This window comes from Dermacentor albipictus, chromosome 5 (genome assembly GCF_038994185.2).
Source record: "Dermacentor albipictus isolate Rhodes 1998 colony chromosome 5, USDA_Dalb.pri_finalv2, whole genome shotgun sequence".
In the NCBI taxonomy this organism is placed as follows: Eukaryota; Metazoa; Arthropoda; class Arachnida; order Ixodida; family Ixodidae; genus Dermacentor; species Dermacentor albipictus.
The window spans coordinates 160,374,602-160,387,653 of record NC_091825.1 but is presented as its reverse complement, the minus strand read 5'-3'; the positions used below and the strand labels follow the sequence as shown (position 1 = coordinate 160,387,653).

The window sequence follows — 13,052 nt, the reverse complement described above, 5'->3', positions numbered from 1 at the left end:
ACCTGTTGAAATACGCCCCCTCACAGTTTGTGCTTTCTGGCTTGTCGAAGTTTGTCTGAATTTGGTGACGCAGGTAGTACATCGCTTCTTGATCTGTTCAGTTAAAAGGAGTGGGTTACGACCGCCAGATAATTGTGTAGTTGTTTTCGTGCGACTGCGCTGGCCGAGGGGCTTGGCATCCGACAATAGGATCAGCACTCTACACCCAAAGCTTTCGTCGGCCTCCAAAGAAAGTATGTTCTGTGCAGGGATGCGATTTCGAGAACCGTACGGCTGGCCTTTTCCTCCATCGCTTTCCACGCTGAAAGCTCGAAACGCCCATCTAGTCGAATGGCGGGACATTTGAATATATAGCTCCGAAGGAAGGACCACAAGACGAATTTCGCGCCTTCGAAAACAAAATGATGTCACTTCTGCTTTTAACGGACATGGCGTCACATTATTTTTTCTTCCGCCGGAAGTGCTCCCACCATATACAGATGGCGCTAAGCCCCATGAACCACCAATGGACCGCCATGTTTTGAACGTATGGGCTCCTATGGAAGCTTCGCTACCAGGTATATTTACCTTGTGCACCGTCCGTGAAATCGGTGAGGTTAAGTCGGAGGCCACCGAGTTGGGAGAGGGAAGCGATCGTGGAAGGAGGAGGAGGATACCTCGAGGGGGAGAAGAAAAGCGCGCGCCATGGAACGTACGGAGCGGCGCGGCGGGGAAGCGGAGGGCAGGCGCGCTGAGTTTACCGCCTATGGCAGTTGCTACTGATTCTGTGTGCACAATGGGGGTATCGGGTTCGTCTGGTGTTCGAGAGGCCGAGCGCTGAGCGAGGACAGAGCAGCGACGCAAGCGACGGCATGCCGACAAGCGCGAGTCGTCGGCAAGCACCGGGCACGAGCTGAACACGACCAGCAAGAGGCCGAGGCTAGACGCCATCCAGAAGACTGCCGAAGAACGTGCTAGGCAGCTTGCGACCATCCGGGTGTGTCAAGCAAGACGGCATAGCTTAGAAACTCGGGAACAACACCCATACGTTTGCGCGCAACCCGCGTTCACGAAGTGAAACGTCAATATGATTTTGTGATCTCACTTGGCACACTTAGGAAACTGCATTTGATCGTTGTTCTCTCATAAAAACAGCGCCTTTACGCCAATGCCCTGCCTTCAGAAAACCACATTTTCAGTCTATAGCTGTTGTGAAAGCTTCATGCAGGTTTTAGAGATCCAGACAACAATTATTGTCACGCCGCATCAAGATGCATTTATATACTCGCTGATGCGTGACGTGCCTGTGTGTGCCCTTCCCTAAATGTTTTCAACTATAATCGCGAGCCAGTTTATAAGCGAGGACGTTCGTATTCAGAAACAATATCGCGAGAAAGTCTACCGCTTTTCTGAACTGTGACAGGCTTGTTCACATGTTATTTGCACGCGCATGCGTAAGTAGAAGTCGCCAACGCCTCTTACCCACGCACGTCTTCTGGTCCTCGGCGAGGCGGAATCCTTTCTTGCAGATGCACTGGTACGAGCCCCACGTGTTGATACACGAATGGTGGCACGCGTGCGTTTCCTCTTCGCATTCGTTGACATCTAAACCATAGTGGAATATAGAATACGTGCTGTCAACCGTGCTTTGGAAACGGCTCTTGGCGCAAAACATATTCCAGCTTATGTCACGCGGTGACCTAGCGCGGCATCTCTGATGGGGACCACGTATAATAACAGGGGCGGGCAGTACATGGCCGAATAACTTTGCACCACTGATCAGTAGCGCGCAAGATCTCTGGCTCGACTCAGTGCTGAAGTTCCCGCATTTCAGTGGGGGCAAAAGGCAAAGCGATAGTATAGAGATTCCGAAACTGTGCTTATTTCTTTTGGAGATTTCAATCACCGGGAGTAGCGTGTGAACGATCGCCTTCCGTTCCTCTGCATCTCTGGTCTCAGACCACGGTGTATCCTCGGAGCGTCAGTAAGTCAGCAGACATGGACAGCGTTCGTAGCACAATTAAGTAAGCATCATTTTAGTACACCGGACGAACAATATTTTTAATTCTCGCGTCGCCCCGCTAGCACAGTTCTTCCCGTCAACCCTTATCAATTTTGAACATGCTACTGAGAAATAGCAGGTTCAGGAAAGTTGTCTTACCAATGCAGGTGCGTTCATCGTAGCCCCTCTTGAATCCTGGTTTGCAGTGGCACGTGTAGGAACCCGGCGTGTTGATGCACTCGGAGTTGACGGAGCAGACTCGGCCCGCAAATCGCGTGCACTCGTCAATGTCTGCGCGCAGAAGAAAACGGGTCCAGCCTTTGCGAGGACAAGTGCTCGTCGGCGGCCACAGTTAGCGCTCAAGTGTTGGTTTCAGTGCGCTCAGCGCGATCGCCAAAGAGGTGATCCGGTTTGGCCTCCCAAAAATTTAACTGAATAATGTTTACTTATCACGATGGCCTAGGACCAATTTCGGAAAGAGGGGCAAGGATGAGTTCGCTAATATAAATAAGCTGAGAGCTTTTTGGCTTCAGCCTGAGCAAACAATGAGTGAAACAAAGCGTCACGATGAATTTTCACAATATTCGGGGCAGCAAGAATATTTACCATGAACTGCGTGCTGGTGCGTGCTTCGAATAGATTGTATCACCAAATGGATTGCCAGTCGAAGAAAAGAAACAAGGATGAAAAAATGGATGTGGCTTAGGTAAGGTTAAGCCCAGGATGCGAAGCATACTAGCCTTTATTTTAGTTGTTGAACCACTGTTTAGCCTGGTGAACTGCTGTTGCTTGGCTATATTTGGCTCGGCTAGACGAAGAAACAACTCATGCATTACTGCTTCGCCTTCAAGAGTGGAACGCGACAGCGTTCCCGTCGACCCGCCAAGGGGTGTAAGACAATGGGCTACAGGGCAGCGACTACGCGCCCCGCATTGGACGCGGTGAGCGTCGAGCAAAGCAGCGTTGTTGTGCCATTACCACAAGCCCGGATTCCGAATCTGCAAGATGCAGAATCTATCCTGCGAGCGCCATAATTCTCCCTTCACAAGTCAAGATGCTGCGCCTTCGTGCGGGAGAAGCCTCGGCGAAGCAGCGTGTTTAAACGTGTCCGCGTGTGCCCGACAGCCCGGCGCCGCACCTCCCTTGCCTGGAGGTCACCGCGCGCGCGAACTTTGAACCGGGTGGCCAGCGCGGTCGCTGGTTGGACCCCTCGGACGACCGTCGTGTGCTGACTTTGTATTGGGCCGTTTGAGTGACAATGGGCCTCGGGGATTATAAAAGCAGCGACACGCCGCTCGAAAACAGGATCCGCCGACCCCACCTGGAGAGAGGGTCGCTCCCGACTGGGGTGAGATGTGTCACGCGTTTTCGCCGGACGCCGTCGTGCGAGAACAGTCGCGTTTGTGTGAGCTCTCGGCCCCAGTGCCGACCCGTTCATGTCCTGTATGATAACCTGTATATAATGTATAAAGTCCCTTTTGTTATTCTCATCGACGCCAGGCTCGGAGTCTTCGCTACCAACGCTCTGTCACGAAACGGGTGACGAGCGCTACGGGACCACAAAGCCGTATTCGTGGTGCAGCGGTTGAAGTTCGTAACACTGGCGGCACCGGTTGGATGTCGTAACACTGGTGGCACCGGTTGGAAGTTCGTAACACTGGATGGCAGCTACGGGATTGACCGGCATCAGCTACCTCGGCGCGGTGAGTGCCTGAAGTTTACCTCAAACACCAGACTTTCTCTGACACAGGTTATAGTAGCTTAGGGAAGGATTTGGTGTTGCATTGTGATAACCTTGTGTGTTTCAAGCCTAGTAAGAGTGTTTTGAAAACCAGGGGATGCTGAGGGGGTAAAACGGGGCAGTGTGTGAAATACCTGCATATGTCTTACTAGTAGTGTTATAGTAGCGTACGGCAGGTATTTTCAAAAAGGGTAAACAGCAGGAGGACAGTGTGAACGATGGAGAAGTACAAGGTGAAGGAACTTCTCGAAATTTGTGAGGAGTTGGGCATTGAGTTGGGCTCAACCAAAAGAAAGAATGCGATCCTTGAGGTCATGAGGACCGGGGACGTAACGGCTGAGGAAGCCGCTGAGGCCTGGGCGGATATCAATGAACGTCGGGAAAGGGAGGAGAAGGAACGTTGCGAGCAGGAAAGGAAGGAAAATGAACGACGGGAAAAGGAGGAAAGGAGAGAACAGGAACGTCGCGAAGAGGAAAAGGAGGAAAGGAGAGAGAGGCAGCGACGTGAGCACGAGCTTAAAATGAAAGAGTTGGAGATCCGAAATAACTCGCCGGCGCCTAGTCTTACTTCTAATGTTCCAGGAATACGAGATCAGCTTCCACCCTTTGTCGTCGGAGAGGATATGGCCAAATACCTCGTGAAATTTGAGCACGTGTGTGAACGGAATAGCATTGAGCGATCCCTTTGGGCACAGAATCTGTTAGCCTTGCTTCCTGGGGAGGCATCAGACGTAATAACTTGCTTATCGAAAGAGGCGTTTGAGAGCTACAGTGATGTGAAGGAAGCGCTACTGCGGAAGTACAAATTGTCGCCCGAAGCTTTCCGGCAGAGGTTCCGGTATGCAAAAAAGGGTAAGGAGTCGAATGTTGACTTCGCGTTTCGTCTAAAAGCCGACTTGGTGGAATGGCTGAAGGGCGAAGAGGTTTACGACGACCGCGACAAAATTGTCGAATGCATCGCGTTGGAGCAGTTCTACCGTTGCATTGATGAGGATGTCCGGCTCTGGCTGCAAGATAGGCTAAAGGAGGTTAAGCTAAACAAGGCAGCAGAGTTAGCGGAAGAGTATTACACCCGCCGCAGCTTGCACAGCAAGGCAGTGCGCGTAGAAAAAGCAGATAGGAGAGATGGGTTTTCCGGGAGGTCCGACGAACGGAAGCAAATCACGCGTCGCGAGTTTCGGGACGACGAATCCCTTACCAAAGAAACTGTAAGGGAAGGACAGAATGCATCTCAGAATGATGACGATGGTCCGAAACAGCGAAACGAAATGACGCGTTCTTTTGAAAAACGGAGACCGTTAACCTGCTACAATTGCAAAAAGCAAGGGCACATCGCTGCAAGCTGCCCAGAGAGAATTGCTTTTGCAACGATACAGGAAACTCACAAGAACATACGTCTATTGGAGCCCTATGTGCAGGAAATTAAGGTAAACGGCAAGAAGTGCCGAGCACTGCGGGACTCTGCAGCAACTATGGACGTTGTTCACCCGTCTTTCGTCTCCTCGAGTGATTTTACGGGAGAGTGCGTTAGGATACGGCAAGTGGCCGAGAAGGAGAGTGTCTGTTTACCGATCGCAACGGTTAGCATTGAAGGAGAATTTGGGAAACTTAACACCGAAGCCGCTGTGTCAGCCGCCCTCCCGGAGCAATTTTCCTACCTCTTCTCAAATAGCTCGGAGCAGTTGCTGAGGGATCACGGCAAATCATTCTTTGCCGACGTGGCGTACATGGCCCCCACGCGATCCAAAGCGCGCCCGCTGTCGAGGGAACTTGACTTAGCGTCGGTGAGCGAACAGCGGTGCGGCACACGGACCGATCACGGTAACTTGAATGGCGAGCAGTCACGGGAGAGGCAGAGCTCGGAGGCTGGCCTAGACGAGCGGGTCCTGGAAGTGAGTGGGAGTGACGCGTGCAGTGCTAGCCGCGATATAGACTCGACGCCGCAATTAGGCGACGCGGGCTCCGCACTCGCTCCGGTTTCCGCCAGCCGGCAGGAGCAGGCTGCAGTTGAAAGAAAAAGTCTGATTCGCGAGCAACAGGAAGATTGTTCATTAGCCGATCTGAGGAAGAGCGTCAAACGGGGAGTGGAAAAAAAGGGGGTTTCATTTGGCAAGGAACCTGGCTTATTGTACCGCCGCTACACGGATAAGCAGGGTCGCAAATATAAGCAGCTTCAGATTCCGCGAAAATATCGCCGGGAAAAATGAATGACCTCATTTGCTTCCTCAGAAGTATGTTTTCGGTCCAAAGCGATTTCAAGGGGACCATTCTATTTGTAATTATTATTGCTGATTATTAATTGTTTCTATTTTGTTGTGTTGTTGATTTGAAAACTGATTGTTTGAGCCTTGTGTGCTAGATCGTACACCTGCCTCTTGTTGCAGCGGGAGCAAAAGGGGATAGCGATTAATTAGGTTGATTTGAATTATGGCTTTGTCTGGTGTTTGACGGGAGACAGAGGGCACTTGTTCGTGTTGGGTGTTGCCTTTTGCCGGTCGATTTTGCAAGCTGCAGAACGACCAAGCGGGACCAGTGGCGAGAAGCAAGGTCTTAGGAACGACCCGAGCGGAGCTGGTCAAGGTGCCTTGGCGACGACGTGGTGAGCACAGCTCCTGTCCTGGCGAGTCGGACCTGGGCACGTGAGGTTACCTGGCGTCCCGACACTGGACGTGAACTTGGACGAGCCTGACGAACGTGCGCGCCTGGCATCCGAGCCACGTGGAGGCAGCTCGTCTTCCCGGCGCCTTATCTGAGGGCGGGGATGCTGTTGTGCCATTACCACAAGCCCGGATTCCGAATCTGCAAGATGCAGAATCTATCCTGCGAGCGCCATAATTCTCCCTTCACAAGTCAAGATGCTGCGCCTTCGTGCGGGAGAAGCCTCGGCGAAGCAGCGTGTTTAAACGTGTCCGCGTGTGCCCGACAGCCCGGCGCCGCACCTCCCTTGCCTGGAGGTCACCGCGCGCGCGAACTTTGAACCGGGTGGCCAGCGCGGTCGCTGGTTGGACCCCTCGGACGACCGTCGTGTGCTGACTTTGTATTGGGCCGTTTGAGTGACAATGGGCCTCGGGGATTATAAAAGCAGCGACACGCCGCTCGAAAACAGGATCCGCCGACCCCACCTGGAGAGAGGGTCGCTCCCGACTGGGGTGAGATGTGTCACGCGTTTTCGCCGGACGCCGTCGTGCGAGAACAGTCGCGTTTGTGTGAGCTCTCGGCCCCAGTGCCGACCCGTTCATGTCCTGTATGATAACCTGTATATAATGTATAAAGTCCCTTTTGTTATTCTCATCGACGCCAGGCTCGGAGTCTTCGCTACCAACGCTCTGTCACGAAACGGGTGACGAGCGCTACGGGACCACAAAGCCGTATTCGTGGTGCAGCGGTTGAAGTTCGTAACACTGGCGGCACCGGTTGGATGTCGTAACACTGGTGGCACCGGTTGGAAGTTCGTAACAGCGTTCGGCGCGGCAACGAAATGTGCGCCTGAGCAACAGACGCACGCCTTAGAAACAGCTCGTTTCTAAGGCAACACCGCATTCACTAGAGGCGCTTTTGTACCGCTATGAAGCATCGTACTCGTGGCTCAGTGGTAGCGTCTCCGTCCCACACTCCGGAGACCCTGGTTCGATTCCCACCCAGCCCGTCTTGCAAGAGTTGAGCCAAAGCCACTTCTCCTCTGTCGTGACGTCACGGTGTCACGTGGTTTCATGGCGACACCGCCGCGCCTGAGGAGCTGGGTTGAGCTCTCGTAATATGCTTCGCATAAAATATCACCTCTGTCTCAAGGCAACAAAATTTCTTTCTCTATGGCAACAACATTAGGCTCCAGCTCGACTCCACTCAACAGGTTCAAAAGAGGATGCTTGGTGGCGACTGCTGTTGCGGACACCACTGCATTTTCCAACTGACTTTAATAACACATGTGTTCTGCCCGTGATCTCCATGCTTGGGGTCGGTAACGCACTCGGCGGAAGGAGAAACTACCACATTATTCGGTGAAGAAACAAATTGTGCCTATTCTGCTATCGGTGCGTCGGTCCAAATAGCTTGTGTCAAAATAGGGGCACGTCCGCCATGCTTACTATCGCTATTTTCTTTCTTAATTCTTTCTTTCTGCAACATAATAAACACTTCTATTCCATTAATGTTAATGTTTTTTTTTCATTTAACTGGGCTTCTGCTGACTTTTACACCAAGGCTTGAGAGTACTTTCTCGCTTGCACGTGCTACTCATCACAAGAAAACAGCTACAGCAACAGCAGTCACTTCTTTTGCAACGTTTAGCGAAGCCACTACCTTCTCATTTAGTAGCCAAGGTCTCCATTTTTCTTAATATTGCTGAATTTAGTGATTAAGTAATATGATGGTCTTTCCCTCCATATCTATCATTGGCATAATAACTGGCCCTTGCGCCAGTAAACACCATAGATCATCATCATATTGATCACGCTATCAGCTAACAGCAGTATAGTTCTGACCCTAAAGGGGCCTACGAGCGCAGGCTGCTAGCACGATTCATGACGGACAGTGTTGGGTGAAACTGCGAGACCTTAGACGAAACCTTGGCCTCTCTTTCAGGGGCGTCAAGTTCATAAGATATCTTCTTTCCCGGCGGTTCGGGATATTTTCCTCCGCACAGCTGGTAATGCAGAGCGGAGGTTAAAAAAAATAGCGCATGCGTAGCGTAATTTATGGCGTCGGTTCGTGGTTACGTACTGCTTATCACCGCACATAGCACTATGTCCCTAAACACACATATCACAGACGTCGACAATGCGCTGGTTGCATTCAGGTATGCGATTTCAGTGAAGAGAGGCTAAGTGGCTGATGCGACCACCTTCATCTTTATGTGTCTGGGATTCGGTTCTTTCTGTTTCTGCTCATGGTTAAATTGAGCTGGACAACTAGTTCTCGTGCGCAATCCATTAAAAAAACATGTTCAGCCGTGGAAGTCATCTAATCTAATAGAGCAAATGTTACTAGCAACTCCATCGACTAAATTTTTAACGGATTGTTGCAACTGTAGCTTTGAAGCGAATAATGAGTGGGGTGACCCTCTTCATTGAAGACCTATTTTCCCGTGTCGTAATGATCAGACCAGAAAAAAACGCAGCAATGGACACCTTGCAAAAAAGTGAGCGCTTCCCCCTGCCACAGGCCTGAGGAAGCGTTCGGGGCGTTGGGTGCGAGAGTATTTGCGTGGGAAATATTCCCCGTTATCGCCTTGTTTCTACCTGTGTCATCGAGTTTTGTCGCATAAAATTCAGCTGGCATTGTTTGTTTAGTCGTATTACGTCGTGTCAAAATGATGGAGGAAGGCTTTATTCCGTTTCCCTTTTTGGAAACGGGATGGACTTCTGACTTTTCGCGATGCTCTATCACCAGCGACCAGGTGTGGAGTTATCTGCGCTCCACGACCGCGACCGTGCGTTACACCCATTTAGGTTGGACATCTAGAAAAGAGGGTTATGTGAAAAAAGTTATGCTCAATCTGAGCGCCAGTGACTTACAAGTGGGTTTCGTTCGAGCAGCTCGCAGCAGTGGGCAGCTCGCAGCAGCCCCATCGGATTTGACGTCTGTATATTCACTTTTGCTTATCTCTTCCTGCAGTGTTGTAGAAGCTGAACCACCAGCATTACAGTAATGTGGAAAGTTGGGTGAGTTGGTGAATAATCATCCTACCTTGGCGGTGAAGCAGCACACTGAGAAGGACAATCCGCAGTTAGCGCTGTGCAAACTTTTCCATCTATGTATCAAAACATAGCTAAAATAAAGCCCAGCGATGAACTGCAGTGGCTTGTACAGACGCAAGCACACGCAACCGGCGGAGCGAGCCGTGCTGAGACCCACGAGCGTACGCTGAGCAACAAGAGCGCGCTCTACCAGCCGAAGACGCCGTGCGCGGGGTTTAAGCCGGCGTGCCCGCGTTCAGATCTCGAGAGCTGTGCGCGAGGGCGCGCTCCGAAATCACTAGCCGATGCCGTCGCGCGTATGCCACACCGAAATCCTACTTCGCTGTTATTTGCGAGCTGTTAAATGCCTCTTTAGCAAACGGCCGTGCCACTGCACTCCAGCCAGTCTGGAAGTTCGGGTGTGCGTGAAAATAGTTGTCACGTAGTCTGAGTCGCTAGAAAATGTTGAAGGCTGGCCTGAAATTGAAGAAAGACAAATATTGGTACAATAGACTCACTACAGGCCATAATTCATGGCGTATACCTGTTATAGAGTGCTCGCTGCAAATAATTGACTGCACGTTTAGCTGCCATACCGAGTCCACATTCAGTCGCTTCACGGCGTTCACCCATGACGCTCTTTTTAGTGGGTAGCGCTACTCGGACGGAAACCAAAAAATACCGTCCTTATTTTTGCCGTAATAATTCATACATTCATACGCGATGCACTTCGCTGGCATGTCATTCAGAAACTATGGGCACGGGAGCTTGCTTGAGCGTGCCTGAATGCGCAGCCAGGCGGGGAGCCGTCTGCTATATCTTTCCAACCGCATATGGGGCTCTCGCAAGGGGCGCGCTCGCGCATAAGCAGCAGCTCTCTTGCAAAGTGTCCATTAAAAAAAAAAAATCCTCAGGGGTAATGTTTGCACTGTTCACATGACACTTGGCCGTCATACCGACTTCAGCAAGTTCCAAAAGCTCGTGCTCAGCAACAGCTGCTCCGTCGATGCGGCTGAACTGCGTGCCACTTACCTTCACAATCCCGGAAGGAGTTCATTCGGAACCCGATGGGGCACTCGCACACGTAGCTGCCGGGCATGTTGCTGCACGTCTGGTTCACCCGGCAATCATGAGTGTTGGTGGCACACTCGTCGATGTCTGCGTAGTCATTGTAGAGAGAGAGATAAAAATGAAAAACAAAAACTGCTTCACAGTCAATTTTGCCACTTGTGCTGATAACTGAAATTTGTGCTCATACTTTCGCTACGTTGCTCGCATCGACAAAAAAATAATGATGGGGCAGAGTACATCGGAATGTGATTTCTCGACACGATTTTAGCGTTATGAACACACCGTAGTGGAGGACACCGAATTATTTTATTGCGATAGCAATTATGCGCGCACTACAGGCGCACTAACGTCGTCAGCGCCGTCGTGCTGTTCAGAAATCGACGGCGCGCGCTTCGGTGGTCGCCCGAGGAGCTCAGTGCATTCGACTGCAACGCAAGCGGACGCACCGTCCCGCTCGCCTCGTTGGACTCTGCCGCGAGGCGTTCTGGCTGCTGGCGTCACGCGCGCACGCATTCCTGCTGAGCGGTTGTGTGCATAGCTTACGGGGCCACTCAGTGGTCTGAGCGAAACAAGCTGGCTCTGCCTATCTATACTTTCACGGACAACGCCGGCGACTTTCTCTCCGTCGAGAAGAGTGACATGTTGAGCGAGTTGGTGCATCACTAATACCATGTACTGCGGCGCAAGATAACACAAGGAAAGAAAGAAAGAAAGAGTAAGAAAGGAAGAGATAGAAAGAGCGCTCTTTCTGTTTTCTTCTTTTTACAGCCAAGCTGTATATGGCTCAAATCCGGGGTTTCGTGGCGTCTGCGAGCAGCAATTATCATCATCAGCAATGATGATCGTCATCGCAATACGACCGTCATCGTAATGGGGAAGCCGCTTGTACGGAGATATGAGCCATTGCTTAAGGGTGTATGAACCATTCATTGTCTTAGGCGACGGACACATTTAACAACAGAGGTGATACGCAAATGTGTGTGCGTACCTATGTCATCACAATGACTACATATTAGGGCAATAAATATGTCCGTACCTTTGTTCGAAATTCTATGTCACCTCAATGTCATGCGCTGCAGAGCTTCGCTAGTAATCCACCTTCACAGAGTGGAATGACACATGATTTTTTTTTTCTTGGGTTATTTAGCTTGCGCCACAATATGTCGGATTAGTCCTGTCGACCTCGTCTCGTGCACCATGGAGGTGCGGCGACGGCAAGAGTGCGGCCGTCTTCGCGCTAGCGTCTTGACACATACACTGCACAGGGCGCCGTTCCCGTTGCGCCGCAGCACTTGTCTCGCGCGCTGCGTCGCGCCATGTCGCCTCCGCGTATTGCGAGGACACCGCTTGAAAAGCTCGCGAACAGCAACCCTACTACACCTCGCTGTTGCATCCAATGCTTTGCCCTTGGCCGAAACTGCCAACTTTTTCCCGACCATCGAAATGTGATCACGTCATTTGAGAATCAAACCTGCCACCTTGTTCTCAGTAGCCTTACGCCGTAACCACCGAGACACAGCACTGTGAGCAGACCAGGATGGCACCTAAAGGAAACATTTGATCCTTTTTAAAAAAATGTGGCACTGCAATGAAAGCGACCAGGCGTTCTATGGAGCTAGAGACCAGACTTGTACTTAATGAATTAAATGTAATTAATTGTTTGCAATCAATTACATTTCAGGTAGATTTGTAATTATTTGATTACATTTGTCCTAAGTAACGCTCACTGTAATTCAATTACTTTTCAAGCAACGCTTGTATTATCTCACTCGTGTCGGCTTCGGTGTTGCCGTACGAAAAAACCTAAGCCACGCGAAAATAAAAATTTCTTGTCGGGTTGCGAAAACAAAACGCTAACCGATTCAGCCACTGTGGGGTCATCACGCGCGCCCTTTAAAGCGGGGTCTTATATGCATGAAGAAATAGACGCAGCGCAAGGCGTGAACCAATCACAGCCGTCCCCTCCCTTCGGAGGAGGGAAGAGGGTGATCGCTTGCTCACTCGCCTCGCGCCCGCCGTTTCTCGCTAGTTCAGGCCCGGCAGTCAGACGGGGAGGCCGCGCTCGGTTTGTTCTGCCGAAGAGCAGGCTGCCTTGAAGGAACGGCAGCGGGCCGCGCGTCGTCCGTTGGGCCGAAAGAACAGGCGGCGTTTGACGAACGCCACCGGAAACTCGCTCGAGAAAGGGCTTGTCGTCGACCTGCCTTCGCCGCGAGGAAGCGCGAAGCCTAAGCGTTACGACAAGGAACAGCCGCGAATCCCGAGCTTCACTTGCACCCCTCTTCACAGTAGTGGAAGGGCGGTCAATTTTTTCTGTAACCATTTTACATTTGACTAGTTATTTCGTTGACGAGACAAGCCGTAACAGGCGACACAGCTTTCAGCACTTGAATTTGGCTGCCACTACAGTGGAATGGTTGTTCCGCGCACAGCCTCGCGAATGTTCGGAGAGCCCCACACGTGGGCGCTCATCGTCTCGCCCCTCCCCCGGCTGAAGCGGCACTACTCGACAGTGATGGCCACTTCGGCCGTTCATGCCAGGAAATCAGCTTCATCATCTCCAGCTTCTGTTTGCGCATCTTCGAGC

At 51.3% G+C, this 13,052-nt stretch overlaps 1 protein-coding gene across 10 annotated transcripts in view; it reads right to left on the bottom strand.

Annotated features, from left to right (window-relative positions):
• Positions 1-13,052, bottom strand: part of LOC135916344 (fibulin-1-like) — a 183,767-nt gene that overhangs the window by 13,246 nt on the left and 157,469 nt on the right. For all 10 annotated transcript variants that reach the window (XM_065449686.1, XM_065449688.1, XM_065449692.1 and 7 more), the window contains 3 exons: positions 10,430-10,555; positions 2,141-2,272; positions 1,462-1,584 (listed from right to left, as the gene is read on the bottom strand). In XM_065449686.1, the coding sequence (XP_065305758.1) occupies positions 1,462-1,584; positions 2,141-2,272; positions 10,430-10,555 (381 nt within the window). The remainder of the gene's footprint in view (positions 1-1,461; positions 1,585-2,140; positions 2,273-10,429; positions 10,556-13,052) is intronic.